Raw genomic sequence first — 15,166 nt, 5'->3', positions numbered from 1 at the left:
AGGTTTCATCAGCTGGGTGAGAACGACATTGAGATCCCATGACACTGTAGGAGGCTTGACAGGGGGCTTTGACAAAAGCAAACCTCTCATGAAGCGAACAACTAAAGGCTGTCCTGAGATCGGCTTACCTTCCACTTGGTAATGGTATGCACTGATTGCACTAAGGTGAACCCTTACGGAGTTGGTCTTCAGACCAGACTCAGACAAGTGGAGAAGGTATTCAAGCAGGGTCTGTGTAGGACAAGAGCGAGGATCTAGGGCCTTGCTGTCACACCAGACGGCAAACCTCCTCCAATGAAAGAAGTAACTTCTCTTAGTGGAGTCTTTCCTGGAAGCAAGCAAGATGCGGGAGACACCCTCTGGCAGACCCAAAGAGGCAAAGTCTACGCCCTCAACATCCAGGCCGTGAGAGCCAGGGACTGGAGGTTGGGATGCAGCAGAGCCCCTTCGTCCTGCGTGATGAGGGTCGGAAAACACTCCAATCTCCACGGTTCTTCGGAGGATAACTCCAGAAGAAGAGGGAACCAGATCTGACGCGGCCAAAAGGGAGCAATCAGAATCATGGTGCCTCGGTCTTGCTTGAGTTTCAACAAAGTCTTCCCCACCAGAGGAATGGGAGGATAAGCATACAGCAGACCTTCCCCCCAATCCAGGAGGAAGGCATCCGACGCCAGTCTGCCGTGGGCCTGAAGCCTGGAACAGAACTGAGGGACCTTGTGGTTCACTTGAGATGCGAAGAGATCCACCAGGGGGGTGCCCCACGCCTGGAAGATCTGTCGCACCACACGGGAATTGAGCGACCACTCGTGAGGTTGCATAATCCTGCTCAACCTGTCGGCCAGACTGTTGTTTACGCCTGCCAGATATGTGGCTTGGAGCACCATGCCTTGACGGCGAGCCCAGAGCCACATGCTGACGGCTTCCTGACACAGGGGGCGAGATCCGGTGCCCCCCTGCTTGTTGACATAGTACATGGCAACCTGATTGTCTGTCTGAATTTGGATAATTTGGTGGGACAGCCGATCTCTGAAAGCCTTCAGAGCGTTCCAGATCGCTCGCAACTCCAGAAGATTGATCTGTAGATCGCTTTCTTGGAGGGACCACCTTCCTTGGGTGTGAAGCCCATCGACATGAGCTCCCCATCCCAGGAGAGACGCATCCGTGGTCAGCACTTTTTGCGGCTGAGGAATTTGGAAGGGACGTCCCAGAGTCAAATTGGAGCAAATCGTCCACCAATACAGGGATTCGAGAAAACTCGTGGACAGGTGGATCACGTCCTCTAGACCCCCGGCGGCCTGATACCACTGGGAGGCTAGGGTCCATTGAGCAGATCTCATGTGAAGGCGGGCCATGGGAGTCACATGAACTGTGGAGGCCATGTGGCCCAGCAATCTCAACATCTGCCGAGCTGTGATCTGCTGGGACGCTCGCACCCGCGAGACGAGGGACAACAAGTTGTTGGCCCTCGCCTCTGGGAGATAGGCGCGAGCCGTCCGAGAATCCAGCAGGGCTCCGATGAATTCGAGTTTCTGCACTGGGAGAAGATGGGACTTTGGGTAATTTATCACAAACCCCAGTAGCTCCAGGAGGCGAATAGTCATCTGCATGGACTGCAGGGCTCCTGCCTCGGATGTGTTCTTCACCAGCCAATCGTCGAGATATGGGAACACGTGCACCCCCAGCCTGCGAAGCGCCGCTGCTACCACAGCTAGGCACTTTGTGAACACCCTGGGCGCAGAGGCGAGCCCAAAGGGTAGCACACAGTACTGGAAGTGGCGTGCGCCCAGCTGAAATCGCAGATACTGTCTGTGAGCTGGCAGTATCGGGATGTGTGTGTGTAGGCATCCTTCAAGTCCAGAGAGCATAGCCAATCGTTTTGCTGAATCATGGGGAGAAGGGTGCCCAGGGAAAGCATCCTGAACTTTTCTTTTACGAGATATTTGTTCAGGGCCCTTAGGTCTAGGATGGGACGCATCCCCCCTGTTTTCTTTTCCACAAGGAAGTACCTGGAATAGAACCCCAGCCCTTCTTGCCCGGATGGCACGGGCTCGACCGCATTGGCGCTGAGAAGGGCGGAGAGTTCCTCTGCAAGTACCTGCTTGTGCTGGAAGCTGTAGGACTGAGCTCCCGGTGGACAATTTGGAGGTTGAGAGGCCAAATTGAGGGTGTATCCTTGCCGGACTATTTGGAGAACCCACTGATCGGAGGTTATAAGAGGCCACCTTTGGTGAAAAGCTTTCAACCTCCCTCCGACAGGCAGGTCGCCCGGCACTGACACTTGGATGTCGGCTATGCTCTGCTGGAGCCAGTCAAAAGCTCGCCCCTTGCTTTTGCTGGGGAGCCGCGGGGCCTTGCTGATTCGCACGCTGCTGACGAGAGCGAGCGCGCTGGGGCTTAGCCTGGGCCGCAGGCTGTCGGGAAGGAGGATTGTACCTACGCTTGCCAGAAGTATAGGGAACAGTCTTCCTTCCCCCGAAAAATCGTCTACCTGTAGAGGTAGAAGCTGAAGGCTGCCGGCGGGCGAACTTGTCGAATGCGGTGTCCCGCTGGTGGAGAGACTCTACCACCTGCTCGACTTTTTCGCCAAAAATGTTATCCGCACGGCAAGGCAAGTCCGTAATCCGCTGCTGGATTCTATTCTCCAGGTCGGCGGCACGCAGCCATGAGAGCCTGCGCATCACCACACCTTGAGCAGCGGCCCTGGACGCAACATCAAAAGTGTCATAAACTCCTCTGGCCAGGAATTTTCTGCACGCCTTCAGCTGCCTGACCACCTCCTGAAAAGGCTTGGCTTGCTCAGGGGGAAGAGCATCAACCAAGCCCGCCAACTGCCGCACATTATTCCGCATGTGTATGCTCGTGTAGAGCTGGTAAGACTGGATCTTGGACACGAGCATAGAGGAATGGTAGGCCTTCCTCCCAAAGGAGTCTAAGGTTCTAGCGTCCTTGCCCGGGGGCGCCGAAGCATGTTCCCTAGAACTCTTAGCCTTCTTTAGGGCCAAATCCACAACTCCAGAGTCATGAGGCAACTGAGTGCGCATCAGCTCTGGGTCCCCATGGATCCGGTACTGGGACTCGATCTTCTTGGGAATGTGGGGATTAGTTAATGGTTTGGTCCAGTTCGCAAGCAATGTCTTCTTCAGGACATGGTGCAAGGGAACAGTGGACGCTTCCTTAGGTGGAGAAGGATAGTCCAGGAGCTCAAACATTTCAGCCCTGGGCTCGTCCTCCACAACCACCGGGAAGGGGATGGCCGTAGACATCTCCCGGACAAAGGAGGCAAAAGACAGACTCTCGGGAGGAGAAAGCTGTCTCTCAGGAGAGGGAGTGGGATCAGACGGAAGACCCCCAGACTCCTCGTCAGAGAAATATCTGGGATCTTCCTCTTCCTCCCACGAGGCCTCACCCTCGGTGTCAGACACAAGTTCACGGACCTGTGTCTGCAACCTCGCCCTGCTCGACTCCGTGGAACCCCGTCCACGATGGGGGCGTCGAGAGGTAGACTCCCTCGCCCGCATCGGCGAAGCTCCCTCCGCCGACGTAGTCGGGGAGCCTTCCTGGGAGGTGGCCGCGGTCGGTACCGCACGCGGTACCGACGTCGGGGACCTCAACCTGGGCGATGGGCCAGCCGGCGCCACGCTCGACGGTACCGGTGGCGCAAGCACCGCCGGTACCGGAGGGGTAGGGCGCAACAGCTCTCCCAGAATCTCTGGGAGAACGGCCCGGAGGCTCTCGTTTAGAGCGGCTGCAGAGAAAGGCTGAGAGGTCGATGCAGGCGTCGACGTCAGTACCTGTTCCGGGCGTGGAGGCTGTTCCGGGCTGTCCAGAGCGGAGCGCATCGACACCTCCTGAACAGAGGGTGAGCGGTCCTCTCGGTGCCGATGCCTGCTGGGTGCCGAATCCCTCGGCGACCCAGAGCTCTCGGTGCCGACACGGGGAGGAGACCGGTGTCGATGCTTCTTCGATTTCTTCCGAAGCATGTCACCGGAGCTCCCCGGCACCGACGAGGAGGACGTCGAATCCACCCGTCGCTGCCTCGGGGCCGAGACTGAAGAAGGTCGATCTCGGGGGGGCTGTACCGCAGGAGCCCTCAGGGTAGGCGGAGACCCACCCGAGGGCTCACCGCCACCAGCAGGGGAATGGACAGCCCTCACCTGCACTCCACCCGATGCACCACCGTCCGACGACATCAGCAGACGAGGTCCTGGTACCACCGACGTCGATGCAGCTATCCGATGTCTCGGCGCCGATGCAGAGGCCCGATGCCTCGATGCACTCGATGCAGGGGCGGCCGAGGAAGATGGTCTGGACGCTGACGACGTCGATGCACTCGAAGATCCCGGTGCCGATGCCGACGAAGAGCCCGAGAACAACACGTTCCACTGGGCTAGTCTCGCTACCTGAGTCCGCCTTTGAAGCAGGGAACACAGACTGCAGTTCTGAGGGCGGTGCTCGGCCCCCAGACACTGAAGACACGACGAGTGTCGATCAGTGAGCGAGATAACCCGGGCGCACTGGGTGCACTTCTTGAAGCCGCTGGAAGGCTTCGATGTCATGGGCGGAAAAATCACGCCGGCGAAATCAAAAGCCGAAATGGCGAAATTTGAAGCACCAAATTTAGAGGGAGAAAAAAATCTCGACCGAGGCCGAAAAGAGGCCTACCCCGACGACGAAAGAAAACTTACCGGGGCAAAAAAGCTGGAAGTACGGGGAGGATTTACACGAAACCCGGCGGGGGGTTTCCGGAGCACTTCCCGACTAGGACAAAGCTTTCCCGAAGGAAAAAAAACACGTTCAAACAAATTGGACGCGCGAGGTCGACTTTCCGGGGCTCGACACGGCGAAAACACGACCGTACCGAGTGCGGACAAAAGAAGACTGGCCGGCTCGAGCCGGTTTCGGGCGGGAAGACGGCCGCGCATGCGCGGTGCGCGCGGGCGCGCGAGGGCTAGCAAAGGACTTTGCTAGTGAAGTTTCCGATTGGAGGGGCTGCCGTGGACGTCACCCATCAGTGAGAACAAGCAGCCTGCTTGTCCTCGGAGAATAGAGAGACCGATGGTGAGTAAGTTTATCTTCTTGTTGCTAGTGCTGCTGCTAAGGGAAGCAGCAGTGGTTTGGTGACAGCGAGCGGGCAGGAGGGAGGGAATCAGAACTCCCGATTTTTTTCTGAAACTAATTGACTTGAATTGTGAATTGGACAGCACTGCCCTAGAGTATTAGGCCCAAAATATTTTCTGGTTATAAACCTTGAGAAATGTGCTTTTAGGTGTGGTGGTCAGCTTCATTTTCTGTATAGTACATATGCAATGCTTACAACTACTTGGGTTTCAGTCACATGCAGGCCCATATTCATGTTATCTCTCAACCGGATTTCCTTCTTCTCTTCTCTTCAAATGAATTACTCATTTACTGTTACAGGGAACAGGTAGAAACCCAATAATTTTTCTAGGGGAGAAATGTTTCTTAGGTGTATACCTTTTCTGCCAGTTTCAATCTGACTCTGGATGCATAGGCTCATGTAGTCTCATAGCCCTTCTGGCCCTGCATGTTAACATGTCAAAATTCGGCCAGCAACATGAGGCACACACACAGAGGTACAAAGTGCAGCACTGCTTCTTCCACTGCAAAGGAGCAGGCTGAGAACTGTGCAAAATTTGGTTCAGTGTGCCAGAAGGATTGAGAAAATTTGAAACAAAGTTGAAAAGCACTGCTTTATACCACTGATCACATCACATCTTCACCTATCTAATCATCTGGTTTTGGAAGTACCTGGGCTATGAGAAGAGAAAACCTAAGTGTCCACTTTGTAACTTGATTATTCTGATGTTTTTACTTTTAGCAAAAAGAAAACCAATTCTGGCTATCCATTAAGACACATTCAGTGGTATGTTCCCTGTAAAACCTGTAATATGGAGCAAATAAAGGTGAATGTTGTTTTAAGAGTTCCTTTTTGTTTTTTTACGGCCTGATAGTTTCCTCGTCTCTAGCTCCATGGAGCTGGTTTTTATTGGGTTACAGAACTATGAGCCTTCATTTGCAACTAACTGTGTCCTCCCCCATCCTGATATTTTTATAGCACCCTCCCAGTGCAATTAGCACCACAACAATTCTCAGCTAGGGATCATAAATCATGGCTCCGCCCAGTGGTGTGCTGGAGCCAGCTTGCACAGGCTCGCAAGAGCCGGTTGTTAAATTTTTAAAGCTCTGGCGAGCGGTTGTTGTGGCAGGCGAGCCGGCTCCCATGGGCGGCGCAACCCGGCGGACATGGGCGCCCCCGTATAGTAGGCTAGCCCAACTGTGACCTCCCCTGCCGCCCCCACAAGCGCAGGGCTCCTTCCCTCCCGACTCAGCTCCGTTCCTCGCCTCCGTACCCCGCGTGTGTTTTACCTTCCGTGGCAGCGACGTCAGTGAGGAAGAAGGCACTGCGGGTTCGCCTCCGGCTCCAGCTTCTCCCTTCCCTCTTCACACAGTGTCCCGCCCTCGCGGAAACAGGAAATGCATCATCAGAGAAGGCGGGATACTGTGTGAAAAGGGAAGGGAGAAGCTGAAGGCGAGCCTGCAGTGTCTTCTTTATTGACGTCGCTGCCACGGACAGTACAAGCAGTGCTGCGGGTGCTTAAGGGCTATGGTGAAGTGTATGCCAGGGGGAGCGAGGACTGATAGAAAGCTATGGTGGGGTGTGTGCTGGGAGGGTGAAAGATCTATGGAGGTAATTTTCTTTTTTTGGGGGGGTAAAATGTTCTGAGAGACAGCTTTTAGAGTATGTGTGCTAGGGGGAAGAAAAAATTACAGAAAAAGTGCCAGGGGTGTGTAGCCTGGGAGGAAGGTGTGAGAAAGAGCTATGGGTATATCTATGAGGAGGGGATGAGGATGAGAGAGAGCTATGGTGGATGTGTATGCCCAGGGAAGGGGTTTGAGAGAAGGATGGATTCCACCAGGAAAAGGGGCAACAAATACTGGGGATTGAACCTGCTGGGGAGGGCAGGGGAGAGAGGAGAGTTTCAGGACATGGATGGAGGGAAGGGCAGAAGAAATTCTGGACATGGATGGAGGGGAGGGAAGACAGGAAGGAGATGCACATGGATGGAGGGGAAGGGAGAGAGAGAAGAAATGCTGGACATCGATGGAGTGGAGGGAAAAGAGAGGAAGTGAGATGAACATGAATGGAGGGGAGAAAGGAGAAATGCTGGACATGGAGGGAAGAGAGAGGAAGAAGATGAGATGAGGGAAAAGGAAGAGAGGAGAAAAACTGCACATGGATGGAGAAAATAGGAAGAAGCTGGATCCACTGGACAGTCAAGTCTGCGGAAGACCAGAAATGAAGAAGAAGGGAGGAAAGAAAAGAAATAAATGGAAAGGAAGCCCTGGAAACGGAGTCAAGGGAACAGACGGAGAGCAGCATTATCAGATACTGGGCCAGCATGATGAAAAAACAAAGTCACCAGACAACAAAGGTAGAAAAAAATTATTTTCATTTTAGTGTTTGGAATATGTCCACTTTGAGAATTTACATCTGCTATCATATTTTGCAATGTGTTTCTTTCTGTTTTTCTTGTATTGTGCTTCTTAGGATTTCAGGTTAATTTTTGAAGAATTTGAATAGGGGCTACTGTTCTACATGTATGACTGCAAGGCCAAGTGTCTGAATAGGGATCTGTTTGTTAGGCTCTGAGATTTTGATAACACATTGTTTTTCAGAGTTGGCAAGACTGTCTGTTCTCCTAATTCCTGGTCTGTATGCTAATTTGGTTTGTGTCATCTTGGGTATACTGCAGAGATTTTTTTTTCCTGGTAAAGGGCTTCTAAAACAGACATCATGTTATGAGAATCAGGTTCTCAACATTAAAAGTTTATATTTATTTACTTATTTATGGCATTTTATCCCACATTAAACATGAATTAGATTGGAACCTGGGAGCATTTCATTTTTTTTCCTGGAGAGAGTAATGCATTGCCCCCCCCCCCCCCCCCGACTCTCTCCCCGGCTATAGCCAGCTCTGCAATTTGGGGGGGGGGGTGCAGAGGTGGACCAGGGAGAGAGCCTGTTAAACATTTACCAGAGAAGAAGTCCGCCCAAAGACGGAGAACTCAAAACGCCCCACGATAAATACTTCAATAAACTCCATTTTACCAATATACATCTTCCAGTCTTTGGTATTCTTGGTCACCCTCCCACTTTTTTTTGTTGTACTAAACATTTACCAGCACACCACTGGCTCCGCCCACAACCTGGCTAATGTGAAAACTAAGTATGGCCACTGACTGAGATACATCCCCGCCCTCCCTCCAAAAAGCTTGAATGCTGCCTTCACAGCATCCCAGTCCTGGCCAATCTATACAGAAGAACTCTGACCAGGGAATCAAACAGGGTAGCGCTATAGAAATGATAAATAGTAGCAGTATTTCCACTTGACAGCGCATGGCCCTTGCTCCCAATTCACCAGGCCAGCTTGCTTTAGAGCTTCTGTGCTGAGAATGAACACTTCTTTACCTTTCCTATGGTAAGTCCCTCGTAGTTCAGCTTCCCTTCTCTTATAAAGCTGTGAAGTGGAGAACCAGGCACGGAGTTAAAATCACCGCAGAGAACAATGGGACAGAAACTGCCATCTTTCTGAAGAGCAACACCAGCGATCTCAGCCAGAAGAATTGCTAACTGAGTCAGTTTGATGTCCCCTCTCTTTGTGTTGTACAAAAGATGCGTGTTAGCCACACAGATAGCGGGAGAAATGTCCTGAACTCTGGGCTGCAAGAGCAACACAAGTCCAATATTGTCCCTGTCCAACAGCGGGATGTCATGGCGGTAAAATTCCACGGGATTGGAGGACAGAAGTGTAAATTTACAAAGTTTAAAGCAAATGGCGCAGCCGTCAGGTTTACGTCCAGTACGCATCTTGTACTCACATTGGTATCCTGAAAGGAAAGGTTAGTGGAATATATCAGCTACTCAAAAGAGGAATTTGGGCACAACTCAATTTCTTTTCAAGAATACCGAAGTGTAATAGTATATTTAAGCACAAAGGGGTGAATTCTATATATGGCACCGAAAAAAGTGCTATTCTATAAGTCGTGCTTACAGTTAGGAACGGTTTATAGAATAACGCTTACGCCTGGAAACTGTGCCTAACTTTATGCATGGCTATTTTCACCAACAAATCTTCATTAGGCGGGTTTCCCCCATATTCTACAACTATGCACATTAATTTTAGGAACACCCCCATTCCGTCCAGGACCCTCCCCATTTTCGCGTCCCCCTTTTTGAACTCGCATGTAAAATTTAGGCACGGACCCCGCACCTAAATTTATGCAGGTATATTCAAATTAAATCTAATTAGCGCCAATTCCTTGTTAACAAGCCAATTATTGGCGCTATATAGCTTGTTATTCAATTAAATTGCGTGTGCATTTTTTTTAGCAACTTTTATAGAATTAGGGGGAAATTATGAATATGCTGCAGATAGACATGAAATAGCAAATATCCTCAGATATACACTTTGTTTTGATATTTATTTTTTTTATCATCAACAATTACATGCACTTAGAGGGGTGGAAAAAGCCAGGGTGCCTAAACATTAATCATATGGCACCTGCTTCTGCCACCAGGACCCAGAACACAATGCCACAACTATGGCTGATATAGGCCTGAAAGCTATCGCCACCACATAGAGCCCAGAAGAGCAGTTGCTGCCTCTGCTGCACTCCGTACTGCTCATCTGCCCTGGTGGAGAGAGGTTGGAGGCCAAAAAAAGGTTAGAGGTTAGCAAGAGGGAAAAAAAAGTTGGATGAACAGCAAAGAAAACAATATACCAAATAAATCCCTCCAATACAAACAAAACCTCACCAAAAAGTAAAATTCTAAACCAACGTATCTGAGCAAAAATAAATTACTAGTTACAAAGTACAATTTTTTTTACCCTGGATCTTAAAACCTTTTGCTAGCATTTAGTATTTCACAAGTTATAGCTCTCCACAGGGTCTAAGGCGGGAGGGGACAAAAATCAAGCTACTATCCAACCACAGATGGCAATGTCCTCAGCACAAGGAGAAAGATGGCACTGGTTGAGCTGCAACTATTGTTCTCCAGAGACATCACAGAGTGATGGGACACGTGACCTAGAAGAGTTTTTCACAAGCTCTAGCATTTTCAAGATGTTCTTGTGGCTCTAGGTAAGGCTGACTTTGCAGACCTCAATTTTTTCTGCTAGTAGCCAAACCTCATATAGGTGATAAACAGCGGGGGAACTAAAGGAGAACAACTTTATTGCACCCAAATTTTCTTGAGCCTATCTCAAGATATTCTTACCCCCTCTCCCTGACTTCAGACTAAACAGCAGAGACCTACAGGCATGAATATCTGTAGGCATTAAATTTCAACGGCTATGGCTCAAGCCGACAAGCAGCAGGTATCAATAGCTGTCTGCCATAGATACGACTCGTTTATAAAAACTTTCAAAGGGGCAGCTGTGTTTGGTGTAACAAAATTAACAGAGGAAGGTGAGATCTTTTAGATAAACCAGTTTGAGGTATCAGCTTGTGCACAAAGTTATCACAGCGATGGGAGGGCAATTCTTTGTATCTATTAAATAAATAAAATATCTAAAGTAAAACAAATTCTGGAATTCACTTCACTTGATATTTATAAAGGCACAAAATTGCCTAGATGGAAGTGTTGGCAAAGGTGAGACTTTTAAAATAGACTCTACTAATCAAATGAAAGCTATAAATGTAGAGGTGAAAAAACTTCAAGATGTTTCTACTATGACTATTAAGGACAAGAATTTGATCAATAGAAGAATTGAGCAAATAGAAAACTTCAATCGCAGATTAAATTTACATTTCTTGAACTTTCCCTATACGTTTGGAATTACACCATTAGATGTTTTAAAAAAATATCTAATAGAAATACTGGGATATTCCTCTGATCATATACCGCCAATTAATCGCATTTTTTATGCGTCTACAAAAAAGATCCCAGAAGCAGACTCGGATAAAGAGCCTCAACAACTTCAACAAGTTGATGAAAGAGATTTAAACTTAAATCTGTCAGAGATTCTCGACTCATCCATGTCTGAAAACTCTGAAAGAAAGACTTTAATAGTCTCACTTGTCTTTGAACAAGATGTAGAAGCTATAAAAAGACTTTTCTTTCAAAAATCAAAGACTCTATTCTATGGGAAACAGATATGGATGTATCCGGACGTTACCAGGCAAACTCAAGAAAGAAGAAAAGCGTTCTTGACCCTAAGGAAAGAAACACTTGCAATAGGAGCTCTCTTTTACTTAAACTATCCTTGCAAATGAGTGATCAAGTACTTAGGGCTTAAATACATTTTCATTCAACCAGAACATTTAAAAGCTTTTGTTGATCTTAAAAAGTTGGGAACAGCTTGATATCTATTTAAGATTGATTGCCAAAATAATGTGTGTATTCAGGCTTATAGTGTGCTAAGCTATATTCATTATTAGTTATTATTCTTCTATATATCTCCTGATAGCGTGACTCTCTCTCCATTATTAGTGGTCTAAAGAAGGCTAATATTTTTTTTTCTTCTAATGTTTCATATTATTATGTGAACTAATGTAATAATTAATTGGATAGCCTGTATTGCCTATTCAAGTATTTGCGCTTGTAATAATAGATTGTTAATAAAGTAAAATAAAAAAAAAAAATAAAAAAAGGAAGTGTTGGCAAAGGACAGATCTTGTCTGACATCAACTCTAAAGTAATGCTTAGTGAAACTCTTTATGATCTGCTTAGTCGTAGCATGGTAAAATAATACTGGCAAAATAATTCAAAATACCCTGCTCCAACTTGCTGACATACATGTGACCTCTACACAAAAACAAATCTAGTGCAACCCCCTCCCCACAACCCCCCCCCCCCAGCACAAACGAGAAAAAGAAATGGGCACAGAGTAAAGCCTTAAAAACTAAATGCCCCCTCTAAGACAAAGTCTCAACAACAGGGACTACACCAGAAACTATCAAAGGCTCACTCCCTGTCACTAATGCAATGCAGCGGCCACTAGGTCCATGGCTACTGCAATTTGTAAGAGATCTTTTATTGCAAGATAGGGAGAAACCGGGTAAAGATGTGTCAACATGAGTTCTGAAGTTCATTTCTCTGTCTCATAAAATTGCTAAAATCATTAAACAACATTGGTTACTTCAGATGCAGGACTGTTTTTCTTCTTCACATTGCCGCAATAAGAACTTGCAGGATTATTTATGCCATTCAGATGCGTGGACTACTCCCCTTACAGATTGCAGTGGCCATGGACACTGTGGCTGCTGCTCTGTTTATACTATGATGATGACTACTTCTGTGCTTGTGCACCCTATTGTGGGTTATCAGTATCAATTTACTACATGTGCATCCTCTTATGTGGTCTATATTCTATAATGCCCATGTCCTAAATTGTATGTGGGGCAAACCTCTAGACAGTAGAAAACAAGACAAGGAGCACAGATATTACTACAGGGAAATTGGGGACAGCTCTAGTACAGCCTTGTATAACATTTAAAACACACTTTTGAAGATTGATACAATTGACACTATTGACAGAATTGTTCCCAGTCTGAGACATGGTGATTTGAGAAGGAAACTCAGATTGCAACAGCAGTTTTGGATTTACAAGCTTCAGACTCTGGAACCTATGGGGTTAAATTACTGGACACACCTCCATGTATGCGAACTGATGCGGGTTTATGCTAGTAGTCTATAATGGGGTCTGAACACCCAGCTGCTGTTATAGAATAGGTGCTCACTGCACTGCATCAGGGCACACTTGTGAAAACCAGTTAAACAATTGCCTCTTTAATGACTATATATACCTATGTTATATAAGAGAAAACTAAACAAATTAAAAAAAACAAAAACAAAGAACTCACAAAATCATATTCATTAAAAAAAAAAAAAAAATTTCCCACCAACCACAACTCAATGCTTGGGTTTTAGATTGGACTACTAAATTATTTCCCTGCTGAAGGCGGCTTACAATCTAAGCTTTTATGCCTAAGGCAACGGAGGGTTTAAGTAACTTGCCCCCAAGGTCATAAATAGGATCAAAGGGAGAATGATCTGAACCTAATGAAAGATGTATTTTTTGCACATGAGATTTTTTTGATCGCACAACTCAGTGTGACATATATGATGCACCACATGGTCCACTCGGTCTGCCTATTTGTGTCTGCTTACAGTGCAATCAGTTGATCTGTAATCTTCTTTCTGCCACTAAAGTCCCTTTGTGTCTGTCCCAATTTCTAGGTTCCTACTACCTCTCCTGGAAATCTGTTTTTGAAGTGTCCATCACTATGTCTGTGATAATACTTTCACACATCCTTTTTGGGTGTCCCTCTGTTCAGCGCTGTTCTGTGGACCTGCTTCCTTCTTGTACTTTACTGCTTGCTAGATATATAAACATTTGGATCATATCTTTGCTTTCACGGCTTTCTTCTGTAAAGTACATTTTTATTTCCTTTTGGTCTAGTATGTGGCTTAAGCGCAAACCACAAACCATTTTTATTATTCTCTTTTGAAGTGCCTCAACCGAATCTTGTCTGTATCTCTTTGTAAATGTGGTCTCCAGAAATGAACATAATATTCAAGGTGGGGGTTCCACTAGAGGCTGATAGAAGTAATATTACTTCTGTCTTTCTACTATAGATACTGCTCTCTTTATATCCCGGATATAAAGTATACATGCACAGTTGTAGATGTGTACCTTGAGGACAATTTTAAAAATTATTTTACCCGGGTGACTAAGCAGTCCCCAGGTACATCCTTGGTTTAAAAAATAAATTACGATTAATCAGAAGAATTTGGAGGACGAGGGATGAGGGTTGGGGAGCCTCTCAATACCTTTATGTATAGCAAGGGGTAGTATGAGATACTTAGCTATAATGCTGACACCAGATATTAGTATGATGTAACTGCTTACACCTCTTATCTATATTGTAAATCATTTTGATTACATTGCATCTATCTTACAATCTCTATATGTTTTGTACGTTTTATCTACTTGTTTGTTTGCATTGTTATTGGAACTTGTTTCAAAAATTCATGTTAAATAGTACAGATCCCTGCGACACTCCACTATTCACCCTCCTCCATTGAGAAAAATAGCCATTGAACTGTATCCTATGTTTTCTGTCCAATAACCAATTTCTAATTCACAACAGGACATTTAGGCGTATTTTCAAAGCACTTAGCCTTCCAAAGTTCCATAGAAACCTATGGAACTTTGGAAGGCTAAGTGCTTTGAAAATATGCCTCACTGCCTCCTATCCCATGATTGCAGTACAACCCTATTAGTATACTCCTTCCCTTCACACACGGTATTTCCATCCATAAGGATTCCACACTGCTGTTTCATGCAGAATATTTATTTTGTTTGACTCAATTTCCTCTTTAACATATACCATAACTTCTCCTCCAATTTGATCCACTCTTATCACTGTGATATAATTTGTACCCTAACAAGGTGTCCCATTTATTGTCCTCTTTCCTCCAGGTTTCTGAGATGTTTATTGTATCTACCGCTTCATTTAGTGCTATTTACTCCAACACTCACATCTTATTTTTCAGGCTTCTAGCATTTGTATAGACACTTCAAACAGTTTTTTTCTTGCCTCTACAAGCTGCTTAGAAGTTGATGGAGATAATTTGCACCCTTTAACTCTGTTTTTCCTTTAAACACTCCTGGCTTTCTTTCATCATTGTTGAAACCTCTCTATTGGGACTCCCTAAATGTCCTGTTTCAATATTATTCTTCAAGGATACATCACACTGAACCATGTACTCCTGGGCAACTGTCTGCATTCTCTCCCATTTTAGTTTAAAAGCTGCTCTCTTTCCTTTTTAAATGTTAACCGGAATGGAACCAGGCTGCTGATGCTAAGGTGAAGTCCATACTTTCGGACTGCTGCCCAGTTCCTAACAAATCTAAATCTCTCATCCCTGCACCATCATCTCAACCACAGAGACTTTGGAGCTCTGCCTGCCTCCTGCGTCCTGAGCGTGGAATGGGAATCATTTCCGAAAATGCTAACCTGGAGGATCTGGACCTTCAGCTTTTTACTTAAGAGCCTAAATTTGGTTTCCAGAACCCCCCTCCTATATTTTACCACATCATGGTACCCACATGTACCAAGACAGGTAGCTCTTCCC

At 46.6% G+C, this 15,166-nt stretch overlaps 1 protein-coding gene across 1 annotated transcript in view; it reads right to left on the bottom strand.

Moving 5' to 3' along the window:
- ANGEL2 (angel homolog 2) overlaps window positions 1-15,166 on the bottom strand; it is a 66,926-nt gene that overhangs the window by 39,898 nt on the left and 11,862 nt on the right. The window contains exon 5 of the mRNA XM_030196046.1: window positions 8,492-8,910. Coding sequence (XP_030051906.1) covers window positions 8,492-8,910 — 419 coding nt within the window. The remainder of the gene's footprint in view (window positions 1-8,491; window positions 8,911-15,166) is intronic.

This window comes from Microcaecilia unicolor, chromosome 3 (assembly GCF_901765095.1).
Source record: "Microcaecilia unicolor chromosome 3, aMicUni1.1, whole genome shotgun sequence".
Lineage (NCBI taxonomy): Eukaryota > Metazoa > Chordata > Amphibia > Gymnophiona > Siphonopidae > Microcaecilia > Microcaecilia unicolor.
This window is presented reverse-complemented; position numbering and strand designations above follow the sequence as displayed.